The 21,473-nt window shown below is 41.4% G+C and overlaps 1 protein-coding gene across 1 annotated transcript; it reads left to right on the forward strand.

Annotated features, from left to right (window-relative positions):
• The first annotated feature begins 2,180 nt into the window (after positions 1–2,180).
• Positions 2,181–5,590, forward strand: rx1 (retinal homeobox gene 1). Its single transcript, XM_053513066.1, has 4 exons — positions 2,181–2,343; positions 2,796–3,108; positions 4,441–4,700; positions 4,857–5,590. Exons 2-4 carry the CDS (start codon positions 2,814–2,816, stop codon positions 5,298–5,300), a joined length of 999 nt encoding a protein of 332 aa, XP_053369041.1. The 5' UTR covers positions 2,181–2,343; positions 2,796–2,813; the 3' UTR covers positions 5,301–5,590.
• Positions 5,591–21,473: the final 15,883 nt, after the last annotated feature.

Consider the following 21,473-nt stretch of genomic DNA (forward strand, 5'->3'; position numbering starts at 1 on the left):
GGTGAAGGATATGCCTGACAGGTGAAGTATCTAATCAGACAATTACTTGCCAAAATATGTCAGTGTCTCCTCAGGAAGATCTTACTTGATGGCATTAAGGGGAAGCGGATGAAGTGTTAAGGAAGCGGGTTTAACCCCACATGCTGTTTTAATTGTAGTGTTTCCTGCCTCTCTACTGACCCATATGCCACCAAGGTCAACCAAAGCAAAAATCTGCATGAAAAAGGACAAACAGTGAGATTAGTTTTAAGGCAAAGTGCGTTTTTTGTTAGCTGATTTGTTAGCATAATGCATATGCCATTTGGCTGCCATATACACATTAATAAGACATATATTAAGTAACTATTATTTATTGAGTACTTCATATAAATTGTAAGTAGTATTAGTATAAACTTTTTTAAAAAGCGTGAATCATATTAAACACAGAGAGTGAAAACATATCTGTTTTTGTTTAAGCACAAGAAAACCCAGAATTCTTATACATTGACAATATTTTATTAAAGTTATGGATGTATTTTCTCTTGTGTTTTCTCCTGTTACACTTTCTTTCTGTCTCTTTCTCTTTCTTTGCCTTTCTCTCACATCCCCCTTTTTATCCTAAGCTGACACAGGACCTCTAATCGTTAGCTGCTTTTTCACTAATAGGATTAGGGGTACTTACTTTGTCATCTGATAAAACTTAAGCCGCTTGATGGCTGTGCAGCACCTTAGCTAATTTCAACTCAATTAGTGTAATGAGGAAACATGCCAAGAACATGTGGAAATATATTACCTTGATAAACTTATTGCTTTAAATGACATATTAGCAGCGGATTGGACCACAGATTCTCTCACAGTGAACTTGCATATTACAACATATGACTAAAGACATACTGTGGTTTTTGGGTAAAAATCTAAAACATACTGAGTTTCAAGACTAAGTGCATTCTATGTGCTTGGTCTTATTCTGGTCAATCCTACCATGACACTTCCCATCATTCTTTATGCAAGACGTTGCATTATACAGTACAGGGCACTGTCAGGCCTCTGTATGGAGATTTTCTACCTCCTCTAAAATAGTGTTATTCGTCTTGGTCTTTATAGAGTATAAGGACCACAAACAACCACATGGAAGGCTTGCCTTTGGTTGGTCTTTTCTCACCTAGAGGCTTTTCAACTTGTGGTTTTGGTCTATTCTTAATGACTTGAAGCAAGGAGTAGCCAGATGCTCTACATTTATTAATTTTTTAATAAAAAAATGTATTTTAGAAAGAAGAAAACAACAGTACATACAGTATTTAATAAGTTCACACTACAGTAAAGAAATGTGTGGGGTCATCTGTCGATTATTGCTAATTATTTAGCAGACAATTAAACAAGTAATCGAGTAGATTGGATTAAAATAAGCTGTTTGTTTGAGAGCCGCAGGACTAAGTCACTCATTTTATTAAGCATAATTTGCTTAACACTGACTCCCTAATGCCCGCTGAAGTGTAATATTAATTATGTTCCTAATTATGTTCCAAAATCTTTTTTTCCTTTAGATGTCATGAAGTATTAAAGTATTAATCATTAGTCCAAACTATTTAATTTTCCAGTGACCCCAATTTATGAGTAGAATTAGTACATAAAAGTGTTGATGGATGTGATTGTGCCTTCAGTTGTATGCCTGACAGTTTACTTATTTATTTTTGTTATGTTTATTATTTTTTTTTAAAATAGTACATGGTCCTGCTGAGAACAAAGTTCTTAAAATGATGACATCTGAACAATATGTCAATATCTTTTTGACGAAAGATCCCCCCAAAAAGTATGTTAGTGGCGAGCACAACAGACATGGTGTAAGCATTTACACAAGCATAAACCGGCTGTCATTCTTACAGGGGAAGAGCCTTTAAACAACCACTCGTTAATGTGTTGTACTGGAGTTTCTTGGCGTTAATATCTTCATGAAGCGTTCTATACCACGCCCACGCAAAGCTTTTCCTCGACCTGATTGGCTAAAACTGCCTATCCTGAACGCTAGGGAGCAGAATTCATTATCAAAATAAGTCGTTAGGTAAAGTTAGCTGTTAACGTTCTACAGACTATTATGTTGTCAGATAGATACTCGGTTGTTTGACAGTGCTGTATTATTTTTATACTTTAATTACGTGAAAATGTACTGAGATTACAGAGTGCTTTTCATCGGAGTGGAAACGGAAAAGAGTGGATTTAAACTTCTAAAAGTGAAAAAATGGTGGATGTAAAGTTAAATGGATAGCCAATGGTTCAGGTGCAGTTTCTTGTGAGTCACAGACTTCAGCAACACTTCTGAGTGAAACAGGTGAACGCTTGATAAAGAAAACTGAGGGCGCACAGCAGGTAAGGCGGTATTTTTCGGCTGCGTCTCAAACCGCATACAAGGGGACTTAATGTAATTTAAACTAGTACGAAGTTATATTATTTTGAGACTAGTAGTGTACAGACTATGTGTAGCTTGAGGTTTGGGATGTAGCATCATATGAGTCACAAGGCAGTCTTAGCCATAAGTTTGAATATTAACTTTCCTTATTCTTTGAAAATATAAATAAAACTGCCACATCGCTTTTTTAAATATTTCACCATTTTTATAAATCATATTCAAAAGCCTTATCATATACTTGTTCAGTATAATCTTAGTGAATAAGTGACCTATTTTTAACTGTAAAGTTACATCTCAGTTATCATATTCCACTAATCGTTAGATTTTTAATTTTCTTTTTTTTATATTTTTTATATTCAATTTTTGAGTAGAAATCCCACTTCAGCCAGCTTCCACGATTTTTTTCTTCCAGGACTGTTCCACCGTTCAGATGCATTTATCACCACTAGATACTATAAACATGGTGGATGACAGCTGCCCCTCGCCAGGCAACTTCCATGAGATGGGAAAAGGACGGCTGGTGTCTGTTGGGACACATGTCCACAGCATTGATGTGATCCTGGGTTTCACAAAGGACCCCATGCCCTTGCTCAATCCAGAAGTTCATATAGTACCTCCTGAGGTTGCTGTGGAAAGTTCAGGGGATGCAGGAAAACAAGATCACATTGTGCACACTTATGGCACTGTGTCTACAAGAGACAACTCAGAGCTGCCTGCTTTTCATGGTCAGTTTTTCATAGGTGTACCAGAGCACATACTTATGGACTCCTGGTCCAGTTTGAACCACAGACAGAGAATAGCTGTGATTCTTTTATAAGGTGAACTATATTCAGTATTTAATTCCTTCGGCTCAAAGACTGGTGTGTTTGGATAACAGCAGACCCTTAGACCAATTTAAAATGTAAAACTCTGCACAGACAGTAACCTGATCTGAGGGGTTGATGTGGGATCCTAGAGCTGTGATGCCAGCAATCTAATCAACAGTACAATAATGCTAACTTGAATTTATAGTTATGCAATATTTGTTTACTCTTATACATATTACCACCTTGCTAATTTAGATACAAATTACTTGTTTAAAACATATACATTTATAATGTGCTAAATTGGAATAACTATTAAATGTGTTTTAATTTAACAAATTTCCAGTATATTTTCCCCGAATTCTTATTTAGCAACTATTACTTTTGCTCTTTATATACAGTACTGTACATGTGCTGTAGTGCAAAAGTATTTCTTAGGCACTATACTACTATCTTTAGTACAATTTGTTATATATGTTAATCATGTCTACATTACAAATCAATTTACTATTTCCAAACATAACTTGTTTAAAGATCAAACATTACAGAACAATATTTGCCTGCCTGTAAAGAAAGCAAAGTATTACATGACAGACCAGTTTTCAGATGGAAACAAAAAAACATAATGTAGGCTCCTTGGTTTTGCATGAAAATAAAAAGGACCAAAGTTACAAGAAGGACTAATATTCTCCAGCATGTTCAGTAAAATCTAACAGCTGTTTTAATCACAGTACTGTGCAAAAGTCTATGAAAAGTACATAACGCAGACATGATAGACATATATAAAAAAATGTATTTTAAAGATAATATGATGACAAACTATTGTGGAGTACTTTACAGGTAGTGAAATGAAATGAAATAAAAAAAACATTATAAACATTTGAATCAATTTAAATTACTTCTTGATGTGTCTTTTGATAAAAATGCAAAGAGCACTCTTATCATCTGTTACTACTTAGATTAACACGCTGTATATGAAACTCTTACTGCAAGCCAAATGGCTGTGGTTGTAAAAAAAAAATTGTTTAATGCTATGACCAAACTGACATTTATACATGTGCTTTGTCCACATATGCTTTGATTTATTAACTAAAAACCTTAATGTTTTATGCATTAATATTTTTTTTTATTAATATTATTATCATCATCATCATACATATCAGATACCGTTGTCTCTATTAATAAAGTGCAATGAGTGCCAAATATCCCTGTGATTAAGGTCTTCCTCCTGCTGTATATCTGTTTTTGTGGTAGACTCTGGAGTACTCAAAACATTTTCTGACAGTTGTGAGCCTGAACAAAAAGAAGTGTGGAAATCAACTGTGAACGATGGGAAATCTCAAGACCATACGCATGAGGAGCAACCGAAGAAGAAGCATCGGCGAAACCGCACCACCTTTACCACATACCAACTTCATGAGCTGGAGCGAGCCTTTGAGAAGTCTCATTACCCTGATGTGTACAGCCGTGAGGAGCTTGCCATGAAGGTCAACCTCCCTGAGGTCCGAGTACAGGTATTTAACAACAGCCGTAAGAGGGACCCATTTTATTTGTTAGGTAAAACAAGACACCAAGAGGCATATAATGAGATAGCCAAACACAGTGATACAGTTCAGGAGAACACCAGTGGAAGTGTGACATAAGACTTTAAAGTCCTTGTTTTAATCTAGGTGTGGTTCCAAAACCGTCGTGCCAAGTGGAGGCGTCAGGAGAAGATGGACACCAGCGTTGTAAAGCTTCATGACTCCCCAATGCTCTCTTTCAGCCAACCGCCCATGCCCACAAGCATGAGCCCCATTAGTGACTCGCTGCCCCTGGATCCCTGGCTAGCATCTCCCCTGACTAACACTACATCAATACTTGCTATTCCAGACCTCATGGGGCCTGCACAGGGCCTGCAGACTGGATATCAGAGCCAAGGCTTCCTGAATGCACCACAGATCATGAACCAAACTGCGCAGCCAGTGGCACCACCACCGTATCAGTGCCCTCTGGCCTTTACTGATAAATTCCACCTGGAGAAGGCTGACCAACGCTGCTTCAGCATCGCCGCTCTGAGGATAAAGGCCAAGGAACATATTCAATTCATGGACAAAACATGGCAGACTATGTGATATGGCTGAGCTGAAAACTAGCAGGGGTTATGGTTTTTCTGTTAGAACCTTAAATAAGAAAATAGGCGAATAAAGCTGAAGCTAGAGGGAGTAAATAGAAAAAAACCTGTCAACAGTCAGCTCAATTAAGCGTTTAATGAGTGATAAAACTTTGTTATTTTTTTAAAACTAAGCGACTATGTTGTATATGTAGAAAAGCATAAAACAAATCACTTACAGAAAGGAATGTTCTATGTGCTGCATTGTATGAAAAGTGGTTTCATTGATCTTTGAAATTTCATTTGATCATATGACTCCGCTGAACACACTTAACTTATTTGGGTGATTTATTCTCAATTGCCAGAATCGACAGGTCTCCTTCAGTGGCAGTGAGAGACACACACAAAGCACATCCACACCACTGAAAAAATCAGGTTTATGTTGTTCATCAGCACAACATGAGGGACATGTGAGGACGTCTTTTCCCAGGCATAATGAGCAGAGCGGAGACACAGCGACTTTGAAAAATGAGGCCAGTGCGCTTCAGTGCTCATTAAGGAAAAAGACCTGTTGGCAGGTCACTGCCTCAGTAATGATCGTTACGTACAGTGAGCAATCCAGTCTTCTTTGATACAGAAAGAAACAAAACAGTCACCAATCCAGGAATAGGTTGGTGCGGCATAGACTTGGATGGCATGTTTTTATTTTCATTTCTTTCTTTTTCTTCTGTTCTGCATTTTGTTAGTAGTACAAATTTAAGTAGTTTGGTATTATTATAAAATGTTGGGGGTCTTTTTAAGACCTTAGCAACAAAACTAAATTGTATTATTGCACAACCTGACTTTTTGCTGCATACTTGCATTAAAAAGTATTTCTAACCATAATCTTTTTTTCTTTCTTTAACCATCTTAATTACTTCAAATCTATGATGAGTGGTTATAACTCCCACTTATAAAATCCACAAACCTAAGATTTATAGAACTCAAATAGGAATGCCAAAATTTACAAATTTGCAATAAATATTTGGTAATGCAATATTGGTGTTAATGTTGTTTGTATACTTTGTGTGTATGTGTGTGTGTGTGTGTGTGAAACTGTTTTCTCTTAGTTGGGACTGAAAGTTTTACTTTACTTCATATTTTTCCCCCTACACATCCATATCCCATTTTTTTTTATCTCTCTCATATTTTTTTATCTTTCCCTTTTTTCTTCTTCCTCCTCATCCTTTCTGATTTTTCTTTCTCTCCTTCACCCCCCCTCACCTCTGTGTCTTCTGACTGATGGCAGGCTGCCAGCCCATTAAGAAGATAAGTTGCAATCAATCAGGTCTCACTGGGTGGTTGTGCTGGGGCTCCTGTGCACCGTAATTCCTCTGACTGTTGCTGCTTTAACATGTTCTGCTGTCTCTAGTCCTGTCGTATCCACACTTAGAACATGTGTGGTGGATGCAGAAAGATGGAACGCCACAGTTATGTCTCCCCACCACCATTTGGGTCCTAAAAACATTCAGTTTGTAGAATGTGGGGCAAAATGTATGAATAAGATTCATAAGGTCAGTGGTAAAGATTACTCAAGCATAAAGAATCATTTGCTAACAGGATCATGACATATTGCACGGAAATGAAACTGAGGCCATGTGATACCTACTTAAGGTAGGTTATAATGCATTTATTTCTAGGTCTTCAAGGTGTTTCTCAGAGTATTGCAGGAGTGAATGAGAGCATAACCGACCCAGTCAGCAAAAACCCAATGTTCCTGTGCTGCTTGCGAAGTAGTTTACAACAAGTTGAGGAAGTATTAATGGATTTGGAGTAATGTGAAAGTGCCTGTCCGGCCTAATAATGAAGAAAATCCTCCAATTAGTGGCCTTTTCCGCAGGCCAGGATAAGTTCACTGTGGGGATTGGGAACGAAGCCAGAACTCCATAGCTACTGTCCAACACACACACTGGCACGAGGGCAGGCATGCGTTCAGCTTCAGTGGCACAAAAAGAGCACGGGGAGAAAAGAGCCTCAACAGGTTGAATCTTTGCTGTTTCTTCATTTTCTTCCCTTCACTTATTAGTCCACTGTGTAAAAGAGAAATAATCATATTAGGAATGTTGAGTACATAAACAAATAATACAATCAAATCATGGCAAATAATGCCAAAGGTTTTTATACATATTATGAAATTTAATTATAGTAATATCAGAAAGTTATCACCCAATTGTCATTTATTTATTTACCCATCCATTCTTTGTGTACAGTATGCCATTTATCCTGTGTAGGGTTATTGACACAGGGCTCAAGAGAACACACAAAATCATATACAGTACTACTGGCAATGCAGAAACACCAATCGGCCTGCATCACATGTCTTGCAGTGAAATGCTTTAGACAACTGCCCGTGACCTTAAAATAAAAGACTATGAAATAAAAAAATTAATATGAAAAGGAAAACAGAAAGTAAATTTAACGAAGAAAGAATAAAATAAAATATAGAATTAAAATAACGTAACATAACTGTATAGTACAAAATATGCAATAAAAGAGACATATATGAAAAATATTGAAAAATAAGAGACAGCTGTACTGTACAGGACCAAATATACAATATAAGAAACATATATAAAAAATATGGTAAATAAGAAAATAAGAACAGCTGTGCAATACAAAGATATAGAATTAAGGACTATGTGTGGGAATGAGGTTAAATATAATTTAAGTATAAATAGAAATGTCACGGATTTAAAGTGTTTAAAGTGACTGTGCATCCGGGTAACAGAATGTCCAGGAGGTGTGCAAATATACTTGAAGTGACATACACTTAACAAAAATATAAACGCAACACCTTTGTTTCTGCTCCGATTTTTCATGAGATGGACTTAAAGATCTAAAATTCATTCCAGATACACAATATTACCATTTCTCTCAAACATTGTTCACAAATCAGTCTAAATGTGTGATAGTGAGCACTTCTGCTTTGCTGAGATAATCCATCCCACTCACAGGTGTGCCACATCAAGATGCTGATCTGACATCATAAGTAGTGCACAGGTGTACCTTATTCTGCCCACAAAAAAAGGCCACCCTGGAATGTGCAGTTTTTTGCTTTATTGGGAGTCTGGGGACTCAGAACCGGTCGGTATCTGGTGTGACCACCATTTGCCTGATGCAGTGCAACACATCTTCTTCGCATAGAGTTTATCAGATTGTCAATTGTGGCCTGTGGAATGTTGGTCCACTCCTCTTCAATGGCTGTGCGAAGTTGTTGGATATTAGTGGGAACTGGTACACGCTGTCGTATACGCCGGTCAAGCACATCCCGAACATGCTCAACGGGTGACATGTCCGGTGAGTATTGTCCACTATTGCACAATGTTGTTGTGGAGATTTCTGCAGTTGTCTTATTTCTAGGTAACTGCTATGGTGTTAAATAAAAATCTAGGATTATTTTTGTTATTTTCTATAAGAGTGGAGAGATACGTTGATCCATCTACACTAAGAGCTTTTCTATAGTTCAGGATGCTCTCCTTCCATGCTATTTGAAATACTAACAATTTATTTTGACGCGATTTACGTTCTAATTTCCGAGCGGTCTGTTTTAAAGTGCGTGCCTGGTCGTTATACCAGGGAGCTAGGTTTTTATCTCTAATAAATTTTCTTTTAACTGGAGCTACAATATCTAAGGTATAACAGAACCTCGACTCTAAATATTCAGTCGCCTAAACGAGTTCTGTGGGATCAGACGGTGATCCAATCAAAGTTGATAACTCTGGGAGATTACTGATAAAGCTCTGTGTAGTAGTTGATGTGAATTTACGTTTAATACGGTAGTACGGTGCTGTGCTTACATTCTTACTATGACACACTTTAATTGAGACAAGACAGTGATCTGATATAACTTCAGACAGTGGAATTGTGAATAAATTTCCTATGCTTAATCCGAAAAATATTATTAAATCTGAAGTGAGACCTGCTTTATGAGTGGGTCCTACTACACACTGATTTACTCCTACTGAGTCCAGTATGGACATAAATGCTGTTCTCAGAGGGTCTTCTGGATTTTCTAAATGAATATTAAAATCTCAATTACCGCTTTGTCTACAGAAACGACTAGGTTTGAAAGGAAATCTGCAAATTTACTAATAAATTGAGAGTACGGTCCTGGGGGTCTGTAAATGATAATTAGTGGGATCAACTGAGTCGACTTTATATTTGTAACTATACTTGTAATGTTACTATAGAGAACTTCAAATAAATTACATTTATGTCTGTGTTTTTGCATGATAGTCAGATTATCACTTTTTCTTATATTTAATATATCATATTAATATATTAATTAAATTAATATACTATAATAATAAAATTACTAAAACAGCCTTTCTGAGTCTTCCTACATTATTGCTTAGCTCGGGAAACAGAGACAGTCTCAATATGATGAACCCTGAGTGACGACTCTATGCAGCTAGCAGACGGTTGGTTTAGCCTGTTTGTCTGCTCCCTGGCCTGGGCTCTGGATTGTCACCGATTCACTAGGCCTCTTCTGAGGCTATGAGCTATACTACAAGAAATGAGAGCAGGGCCTTCCCAAGTGGGATGGACACCGTCCCACACTAACAGGCCAGTTTTGCTCTCAAATGTCTTCCAATTATCTATAAAGCCCACATTATTTTCGGAGCACCACCTGGACATCCAGCGGTTCAGCGACCATAACCTGCTGTAAGCTATGTCGCCATGTCGCATTGGGATAGGACCAGAGCATATTACTTCATCGGACATTGCCTTCGCTAGTTTAAACACCCCTTGCTAACTTCTGACTGACGAAGGCGTATATCATTAGCTCCAGCATGTACCACTATCTTTGAGAACCTATGCTGTCTTAGAACCTGCTATGTCCGGTGCTTTGGCTCCCGTGATACACCTAACCACTGCCGCTGGCGCCACTAAGGGACTAGCTAATTTTACATGCCTCAGTATAGAGTCTCCTATAACCAAAGCTTTTTCAGGTTTCTCAGCGGCTCATTAAACAGAAGAAACTGTATAGAGAGGTGAGGGGACCCCTTAAACCAATTACAACGTCTTGCCCATTTGAGCTTGTCTCTGTGGACTTGTACAAGAGGATTTAAGTATATCCTGGTCATTGTTGACCATTTTACACGATTTGCACAAGCATATGCGACAACATCAAAGTCCGGCAAAATGGTGGCAGTCAAAATATTTAGGGATGCACTAATCTATGAGATCAAGCCTGAACAAGGGAAAGAAAGGTCGCGAGTATTACATAGAAACCTTCTAATGCCCTGCGATCACTTCTTGAGATTGATCGCACGTCAAGATGAAAAAAACCAAAGCGGAGACAGTTTACTAAGCTTCTCCGTTCTAGGGGCATCAACGTATATCTCAAATTATTTTTTTAAATCAAGGATTAAAAAAAAAAAAACATTTAAGGGCAATGAAACTAAAAAACTTACAGCACCTGGATTCCCAGGCAGTCTCTGATCCAAGTACTAATCATGCCCAAGACTGCTTAGCTTCCGAGACAATCGCCGCACACTTCCAATTAATAAATAATTTAAATTAAAAATGAATAATGAAAAATTAAGGGTTTTCTGCATATTTTGTTAAAACATTAATCATCCTGTCACATAACATTTTCTGGAATATATTTTCTCTCTTTCTCTCTGTTTTATATTGTTTTTAAAACATTTCCACATATCTTTTCTCATACCTTACAATATTCCTTCTAACCCATATGGCCTGTCTTGCTACTGGCAGAATAAAGTTAAAAGCCTTTAAATTAATTTTTTTATTTTCTACTCCAAATATGGCCCCAAGATGGCGCCAGTGAGGTCGGCTGCCGTCACGACTGCTCCGACCACCTTTTCTTTGTTTTTGTTTTTTTAAGTTAGTTTTCAGCGGTTTAAAACCAGTCAAATTACCACCATTAAGTACATTAGGTATGATAGAGACACTCTTGTTTCTATTGGTATACAATGTACTCACAATACGTTTTAACGTTCCATGATTCACTACATGTATAAGTGCTTGTAGCTTCTACGAACCTCTACATGCTACCGGTTGATGACTAATAGATTTGTTTTCTTACGTGTATTCAATAAGGCTCATGCTCACACTCTCTTTATAACAAGATGAACATTTATTAGTCTTCCCCTTTTTGGACCAATGCCTATCGCTGAACACAGTAAAAAACTGTTCGCCTCCTTAATCATCACACCTGTATGACAAACAGTTGACCTTAAATAACCCCAGGCAAACACCCAAACTATGAAACACCGCCCTCTAGTGGTTGGGAGAAAACTTAAGTAAAAACATGGCTCCTACACGCCAGCCCCTAATTGCGTGTGGCAAAGGACATAGCAATTAACAAAAAACTTAACTTGAAAGGAGCCATAAAAATGAACAAATTCCAAGTAATATTCTAATACACATTCAATGTAGTCAAAATTCCACATGACATTCATCTCATATTACATCAAGATGTAGTTTCACATAATAAACATAATTTTGTAACAGGTCTTTCAATCACATTTGTTTTGGTTTGGAGGCTAACCACTCGGACCAAGCCCTTCTTATCCGGAAAGGTTTTCAAAATTCTGCCAAGCACCCAAGATCCCCTTGGTGTTGTGGAATCCATAACGACAACAATGTCTCCAGGCATAAAACTTCTTTTTTCTTTGATCCATTTCTGTCGTTCTTGTAGTAATGGTAGGTACTCTCTAATCCATCGTTTCCAGAAGAGGTCAGAGATGTATTGAACTTGTTTCCATCTTTTCCTGGAATACAGATCCCCTTTGTCAAAAAGTCCTGGCGGGAGAACTGGTTTCCCTTTCAGGAGAAGCAAATGGTTTGGTGTTAAAGCTTCAAGGTCATTAGGATCATCTGATAACTTTGTGATGGGGCGATCATTGAGCATTGCTTCAGCTTCACATAGCACGGTATGAAATCCCTCATCATCCAATGTTTGCTGCCGCAGCACAGAATGCAGAATCTTTCTGACCATACGTATGAGGCGCTCCCAAACACCACCATGATGTGATCCAGATGGCGGGTTAAAACTCCACTTTATTCCCCTATGAGACATGGCCTTCTCAATTTGATGATGGTTTAAAGCTGCTAAGGCTTCACGAAGCTCTCTTTCTGCTCCCAAGAAGTTGGTGCCATTATCTGATCTCATTTGTGACACTTGTCCTCTCCGAGAGATGAACCTTCGCAAAGCATTGATGCAAGAGTCGGTGTCCAGAGAATAAGCCACTTCGAGGTGCACAGCCCTACTTGCCATGCAGGTAAACAACACTCCATATCGCTTGACGATGTTACGCCCTCTTTTCACATCAATCAGCCCAAAATAATCTACACCAACGTTGGTAAATGGCGGTAGATCAGGAATCACTCTTTCCTTGGGCAGGTCTGCCATCTTCTGTTCACTTGTTCTTCCTCCATACATCTTGCAGAATAGGCATTTTGCTATGACCTTTTTCACAGCCGAAAGGCCATTTGTAATCCAAAACTTTCTCCTTACAGAAGAAAGGACATGACTTCTGCCTCCGTGACCAAGCTGCAAGTGGTAATGATGGAGGATAAGATAGGAGATGTGTTGATCCTTTGACAGAATGAGGGGATGTTTTAGGCCCTCAGGAATAGCTGCTTTGCTCAGCCGGCCTCCAACACGCAAAAGTCCTCCATCCAGCATGGGGTCCATTCTGTAGATGCTACTACTCCTTGGTATTACTGGATTCTTGGAGGTCAATGCAGCAATTTCATCTGGGAATTTTTCCTGCTGACAAAAGGCAACTATGGCTGTTTCAGCTTCTGTGAGATTTTTTAAAGACAACTTTTGATTCCCCAGCGAATCTTTGAAGGCCTGCATCTCCTTTTTCACATTCAATAATTGTGCTCCATTAGCACTTGCAAACTGAAGTTCCTTTCTCCTTTTACACAGTTTCAATAGAGCTCTTTTCAGCTTGAGGATCCAAGCAACCGCAACCTTTAATCTTTGCCAGTCTGAGAAGAAAGATATTAGTTGCGAAGTGGCATTTGGGTTAGTAATGGTTGCGTTGATTAGGGGATTCCTTTTTAACTCTGGGTCATCAGCAGTCACACTGAAATCCATAGGTGACTTTGGCCACCTTTCTTCGGGTTCCCATAGAAATTCAGGGCTTTCCATCCATCTTCGTTTCAAAAAACCATCTGCCTTTGTTCCACGAGATGCATCATCTGCAGGGTTTAGAGTCGAAGGAACATATCTCCATTGTGAAACTTCAGAGCTACTCCTAATTGTAGCTATTCTATTTGCAACGAATGTTTGAAATCTCCGGTCCTCATTTCTGATGTACTTTAAAACTGATGTGCTATCAGTCCAGAAGCAGGCTTTCATTAATGGCAGCTGGAACTCTGTTTGAAGCATTTTGTCTATTCTGACTGCAACAACAGCAGCAGTGAGCTCTAGACGTGGAATGGTAACAGGCCTAAGTGGAGCCACTCTTGATTTACCATACAGGAAAGAAACATGAACCCTTTTATTCGTGCTTTGCATTCTGATATATGTAGCTGTGCCGTAGCCCTTTTCACTAGCATCAGCAAAATGATGCAACTGGGTACAAGCCACCTTCCCAAATCCATCAGGCTTGATACACCTATTGATCTGGAAACTTGCCAACCTTTCCAGATCTGTCAGCCACTTGTTCCACTTTACTTGGAATGCTGAAGGTATAGGATCGTCCCAGTCACATTTCATCCGGCATAGTTCCTGTAACAGTAGTTTGGCTGGGAGTATGAGAGGTGCTAGAAATCCTAGGGGATCGTAGATGGAGCTGATTATAGATAGCATACCCCTTTTGGTGGAAGGCTTCTTCTTGATTTTAACTTTAAACTTGAAACTGTCCGTCTCAATGCACCACTGCAAGCCTAACGCCCTGTCCACAGGCAGCTCGTCTTTGGCTAAGTCCAGCTCCTTCAGGGTTTTAGACCTTAACTCCACTGGAATACTTTGAAGTACCTTTCGGCTGTTGCTGATCCATTGGGTTAGAGTAAATCCCCCTCTACTGCAAATAGTTATGAGGTCCTTAGCCATGGCAACAGCATCCTCCTCTAAAGGCAAGCTCTTTAGAAGGTCGTCCATGTAGAAATTTCTATTGACTGTCTCAATCACATCTGGTGAAAAGTTGGTCTGGTTATCCTCAGCAGTTTTTCTGAGTGCAAAGCAAGCACAGCTTGGGGAAGAAACTGCTCCAAATAAATGCACAGTCATACGATGTTCTTTCAGGTCTTGTTCCAGATTACCTTCAGGCCACCACAAAAACCGCAAAAAATCCTTGTGTTCCTCAGTTACCTGTACTTGATGGAACATGGCCTTTATGTCAGCCATTAAGGCCACGTGTTCTTGTCTGAATCGCATCAGGACCCCTACCAATGAGCTTGTTAGATTGGGACCTTGCAAAAGTTGACTGTTGAGTGAAATCCCTCTATATTCTGCTCCACAATCAAACACAACCCGTAGCTTATGTTTCCTTGGGTGGTATACACCATGGTGTGGTATGTACCACACTTTACCCTTTGTCGCTAGTAACTGATGCTGCGGTACCTGTTCAGCATAGCCGTTATTGATAGCATCAATAATGAAATTGGTGTACTCTTCACGAAAGCTTGTATTTCTTTGCAATTTCCTTTTTAAACCAAGGATGCGTTGCATAGCAACGGAGATGTTGTTTGGCATTGTGATATCTTCCCTTCTAAAGGGCAGTTGTAATTTGTAGTGTCCATTTTCAAGTTGAGCAGAGCGTTCAATTATGTGTAGGAACCTTTTTTCCTCTCTTGACATTTCTTCTTGCTCTGTAGCAGATCTTTCGTTGAAGTCGTGGTTATACTGGCTGGTTAACAGCTCCTCGATTTTGTCAACTACAATCCTATTAGCATGAACAGATGGGCAGCCACTCACACCATCATTGCAACCTTGTACCGAGCCATTTATGACCCATCCTAGCAAAGTTTTAACTGCATAAGGCCCATCAGCCTGGCTGTTAACCACCTCCCATGGTTCCATCAGCTTGGATGCATTGGTGCCAACAAGAAGATCCACATCAGCATTAATATGTGGAATTTTAATGTCTTTTAAATAAGGCCATTTAGCTAGTTCCCTTTCACTAATGATGTTGTCTGTGGAAACAGGCATCCCTTCTTGAGTGAACACACAAGGAAGTTGATAGAAACGTTTGCCAGTTAAACCTGATATCTCCAGGTCTTTAATGATGGATGTTGCCACAGTTTTATTATGACCCATGGTGCGAAGATGAATCTGAGCATTTCGTCCTTGAATATTTAACTTATATAAAAGCTTTTGTGAGCAGAAAGTGTCTGTGCTCCCTGCATCCAGAAAAGCATATGTTTTAATAATTTTAGTTCCCTTTGAACTTTTCACTTGGACAGGCAAGATGGGAAGAATACCATTATGGTGTCCAGCCCCTGTATGACCACAGGTGGAGGAGGGTTTACAACTTACAGAAGATCTCTTGAGGTAGTCCATATCCTTCTGATTACACTTGTCCCTTTGTCCAATATGCAGAATACTAGGATGCATTTGACTGCAGTGTTTGCAAATGATGCGTTTATCACAACTCTTACTTAAGTGTCCTGTGTCCAAGCAGCCAAAGCATAGGCCTTTCTCCTTTAGAAAGTCTAATTTTTCCCGGTGTGCCCTTTTTCCTAGTTGATGGCAATGTTCCAATACATGACCATCCTGTGCACAATACAAGCAAGAAGAGTTTATTTTAGTGGAATCCTCTTTATCTTTGTAAGCAACCATTTTGTGTCCATCCTTGATAGAAACGTGAGTGGCAAAGATGTTTCTTTTCAACTGTGATTTCATTTGAGAATTGCTTGGTCTCATTATTCCTTTAACAGGCGGAGTATCCTGAATGACCCCAAAAACTGGGTCTGAAGTAATCTTGATCTGCTGCTCAATAAAGTCAACAATGTGTGGAAAACGCGCCCTTTGACCAGTTCGTTCAAGGATTTCATTTGCCTTTGTTCTCCACCTTTCTCTGAGTTTATAGGGAAACTTCTGAATCAGAATCTTCATGTTAACTGGCATGTTTAATTCCTCCAAGTATTGTAGCTCCTCCATAGCATTGCAGCACTCACGAAGGAAAAGTCCGTATGCTTTTAGTGCTTTAACATCCTCACTTTTGATACTTGGCCAGCTGGTGACCTTTTCCATATAAGCTGCAGTTATGTTGAACTCATTTCCAAAATGTTCTTTGAGCAACTGCTTGGCTACAGCATATCCCTTTTCTGCTGTCATGTGGAGGCAACTGCGTACAATGCCTCTAGGTTGTCCTCTGGTGTATTGCTCCAGGTAATACAGACAGTCTCCTTTACAGCTGGTCTTTGCCTCCACACAGTGCTCAAAGGCTTTCATAAATGAATTAAATTGAAGTGGATCTCCATCATAGATAGGGATTTCCCTATGCGGTAGTAACTGGGCTGTTTGCATTTTAACGAGAAGAGCTGTTATGTCATTTTGTTGTTTCAACACACTGTAGAGGTCTCCTGTTGGGTTGTTTTGACTTTGTAGAGGTGAGGTGTCCTGAGTGATGGTTGGATTTGTTGGCAACGTAAAAGAAGGGGGTACAGGACCTGTGACATTAGATGACCTTGTTTGTGACACAGAAGGCTTTGATACAACGTCACCTGTACAAGCTAGGTCGTGACGGTCATAATCTGCACTTGGAACAGATGCAACTTCTTTAACCACCAAAGGCTCAGCTTGTTTTTGCGGCGTCTGAAAAAATGCACGCTGCTGTGAAGACTGGGAAGCAAATGGTGGCGCATAAGGATTGAGCAGAGTAGGCTCGACCTCAGGCTTAGACCCCTTTTTGAAATAAGACTCCATTCCATCAGAAATCTTGGAAGCCATGCTGCAACTGCTACTGCCCTGTAGCACCATTAGCTTCGCATTAGCAACAGCTATTTTTGTTTCCAGCTCAAGTTGTTCCTTTTTCCTCTTTAACAAATATTCTTGTTCTTCCAGAGCATGCCTTTCCTTTAAAGCAGCAGCACGAGCCAAGAGTGCAGCCCTTTCTGCCTCTGCTCGGATGCGTTCAGAAGCCGTGGATGATTTACTGCTAGAAGAAGAATTTGTAACTGAGGAACCCGTTCGATGCCTTTTTTTCCCAGAAACGCTTAAAGAAACATTTGAGATGCTGTCGTGAGGTTCAATTTGAGGTTCCCTTTCCTCAGTATCATCACCTGCATCTTTATGTTGAACTCCATTGCCACTTCTAATATCAACATCCATTTTTCTAGCAGGAGTGGCAGAAGTTTCTACATTTTCAAAGTCATTTTGTTTAACAGGTTCACCTTGAATTTGTACCACATTTTGTTCAGTATCAAATAACACAGTTGTGCAACCTTGAAATTCAACCAACCATTTCTGAGTATCAGCAACAAAATCATGAACATTCAACATTTTAGCTTGATACCATACTTCATGTTTTTGTGCTTCATCAACAGGCAATAAATCCAACAACACTTGGTGTACCTGATGTGTTTCTTCAGACAAACCTAGAAACACTTTAAATTCATTTTGAACCTCATTTACACACTCTTTATTTCCCTTTAATGCAGTAATACTTTGTTTTAATTTAGACAGTTTATTAAATTTGTTCTTTCTTTCATTTTCTAAATGACTTATTTTTTCCAAGAAAGCCTTGGCTGTTAATTTAACCTCTCGTTTTTTCTTTGTCCCACCATGCTCTATTAAAGCCTTTTCACACATATCAAAGTTAAGTTCACTCGCCAAAGTCTGATCAGTTGTGTTCTCTTCTGCCATGCCGGCCAAAAGTCAATCGTTTATTTATAAACGCGCGACACGGATACTTTATATCAACGCAGTATCGACGTAGCACGTTTTACGGCGATAGCAAACTGTTACCAATGCATTGGTTTTACGCTGATACGAGTGTGCACACAGGAAATCAGAATGGCCATTCATAAACAGCGCTGAACCACATACCCCAATGGTGCGTTGGCCGGCATATGATACTCCGATGTCTGCTGCTGGAAATCCCAGTTGCTCCAATAGCTTGATCCCGTGTCACCTGTGCAGCTTCCGGACACCTGTTGCTGCAACGGCTCCAGTGCAGCTCAGTTCCCGCTGCGTGCCCCTGCAGGTACCTCCATTAGCTCCTTTAGCTTTTCGCAGCGATTAAACTAGGTGGCTCCAATAGTCCACTCCGGTGCAACCACTCGTGACGAAAACGAGTCTGGATTATTCCAATGAGGCAGTTTTTTACCTAATGTGTAGCTTCTACGAACCTCTACATGCTACCGGTTGATGACTAATAGATTTGTTTTCTTACGTGTATTCAATAAGGCTCATGCTCACACTCTCTTTATAACAAGATGAACATTTATTAGTCTTCCCCTTTTTGGACCAATGCCTATCGCTGAACACAGTAAAAAACTGTTCGCCTCCTTAATCATCACACCTGTATGACAAACAGTTGACCTTAAATAACCCCAGGCAAACACCCAAACTATGAAACACCGCCCTCTAGTGGTTGGGAGAAAACTTAAGTAAAAACATGGCTCCTACAGTGCTTATTCAGTCCCGAAGAGGGGGCGCAGATGTCTTTTTTAGAAACGCTAAACGGCAGAAAGGAGCAAAACACGCACAATTCATTTCATGATGTTTTCTGATGGGTATGCGCTTTTCAGCAGAAAAAATGAATATAAATAAATAAATAAATAAATAATTAGAGGCCCCTAGCTAGAAAAAAAAGAGTTGCATTCGGCACTTAGAGGACAAGAAGGATTTGTTTGAGCTTTGTAGAAGATGTTCAGAGCTTTTATGGCTGTAGCATCTGTAGCATTTACTTCTAGTGATTGTACTAAGATGGGCTAATAATGTCAATCTAGGCACTGAACATATTGAGAAGAAAATGCTGTTTTCTTGAATAATACTGGGGCATAATGCAAATATGAAAATATCTTAAAAGAGCCACTTGAGAATAATGATAATTAGGGTTATACATTGGCTGTTTATATTGTGGCGTGGGCGGGGTTTCGTTTGGGAACCATCATGCTTTGCGGGATGGGACTGTTATGTGTTCACCCTGTTGGGAAAAGGTGTTTGGGTTAGTGGCTTCGGCCAGGGTATGTGTGTATGTGTTTAGGTGTGTTAGTAATGGTGGGAAGTGTTTGTGTGTGCTATTCCGTGCCATTGCTAAATAAAATACTCCCAGCCATTTGCATCAGCAAATAAGCTCACTCGTCTCTCCAGCATTCTTTCTGGCGTAAAAACGCCACATTGGTGTCAGAAGTGGGATGGAGAGTCGCGGGTTAGAGCGTACTTCGGAGGAAATCCAGAGGATCTAAATAGGCCGCCGAGTAGCAGAGCAGCTGAGGAGGAAGAAGACCCTCCCTGATGGGGCCAGCGCGGGCAAAGAGCGGCGACCGGAGCGGAGCGGCGCGTTCCAGGTCCCGGCATTGGACCTTGGAGAGGATTCCTCCAGTGACGCGGCGCCGGCACCGGAGCAAGCTACAGCTCCGTGCCCCGCCCGCCAGCGAAGCGACCTGCAGCTGCGCCTGCCGGCCTACGCCGGCGATCCCAACGCGTTCATCGCCCAAGTAGAGCTAGCCGCCAAATTCGCGGGCTGGTCCCCGGCAGAAACAGCCGTCCGGGTGGCCCTCTCGTTGGAGGGTGACGCGCTGCGGGCGTTGGAAGACCTCCGGGCTGATGAGCGGGAGGACTGGGTTAAACTGCAGCAGTCGCTCTGTTTTCGCTTCGGCGCAGGTGACCGTAACGAGGCCGCAGGCGAGGAGCTGGCAACCCGCGTGCGGAGCGCCTCCGAGCCATTGGGGGCGTTCGCCATGGACCTGAGAGCTACCCGGAGTTCGGGCCCGCCCAGCAGGAGGAGCTAGCGCACCGTGCTTTCCTGCGGGGAGTCCGGCCGTGGCTGCTTCGGGAGCACATCCGGTTAGCGGCACCGGCTTCCCTGGCTGAGGCGCTGCGCGAGGCTGAGCGCGCCGAACCCATCATGGCAGAACGCCACGGCGAAAGAGCCGAGCGACCTCCCGTGGCTCGGGGCCGCTCGGTAGGTGAACCTGGCCGGAGACCCGCCGCGGCTAGGCCTCGACACCGTTTCCGAGAGTCCGCGACGCCGCCGAGGTCAGGGGCCGCCGGATTACCGCTGCAATGTTCTCAGGCCTGAGGACAACGTACCCCAGCAGCCGTTAAACTAGCTTCGGGGGGCGCTGAGGGGAAGCCGCCTCCCACAGCTTTCCTTGTTTCCCCGACTGCCGGTCTCAACCTCCGGTCAGGACGTGTAGGAAATCGTGCGGGGGTCTACGTTAACTGTGGCCTGGACAACGTTTCGCTACGAGCGCTCGTGGACACCGGCTCTACCGTTTCGCTACTGCGCTGGGGAGTACTAGCACAAGGCGACCGCGGTCGTATGCTGCCGGCTCCAGCCGCGAACATTCGCACTGTGTCGGGGAGCTATCTGGAGATACGGGCCTGTCGCACAGTGCGAATACAGGTAGGTGCAATCACTCTTTTTCATCCATTCTTTGTGACCGACATTGAGGATGATTGTATCTTGGGGTTGGATATTTTGGAAAGGTGGGGTGCCGTACTGAATCTCGATGACGGAACGTTGCATGGTAGCTTCGGGTTAGCCAGGTTGCTAGTGCCCAAAGCGCAGCCGGACAGGTTAGTGGAGCGAACCAGGGGGGCGGAACTTCCGGTGGGCGCACCATGTAAACATCCGGTAGCAGACCGAACGAGAATAATGGCCGAGCTTATCAGACTAAATCAGACGCAGACCGACGCCGCGGTAGATGAGCGCGAGTGCACTCATACCAATTTGGTGCAGCACAGTATTGAGACGGGTAACGCCGCTCCTGTACGGTTACATCCGAGACGCCTCCCGTTAGCTAAACGAGCTATAGCCGAGCAGAAGCTGCGTGAGATGGCCGACTCGGGCGTCATAGAGCCAGCGTCCGGACCGTGGTCTTCACCCGTACTGGTGCGTAAAAAGGACGAATCGTGGCGGTTTTGTGTAGACTACCGGCGGTTAAACGAGGTGACGCGCAAAGATTCTTATCCGTTACCGCGAATAGATGATGCGCTAAAACACGTTGCGGGCTCGGCGTGGTTTAGCTCGTTGGATTTGCGTAGCGGGTACTGGCA

Source organism: Clarias gariepinus, chromosome 15 (genome assembly GCF_024256425.1).
Source record: "Clarias gariepinus isolate MV-2021 ecotype Netherlands chromosome 15, CGAR_prim_01v2, whole genome shotgun sequence".
Classification (NCBI taxonomy): Eukaryota; Metazoa; Chordata; class Actinopteri; order Siluriformes; family Clariidae; genus Clarias; species Clarias gariepinus.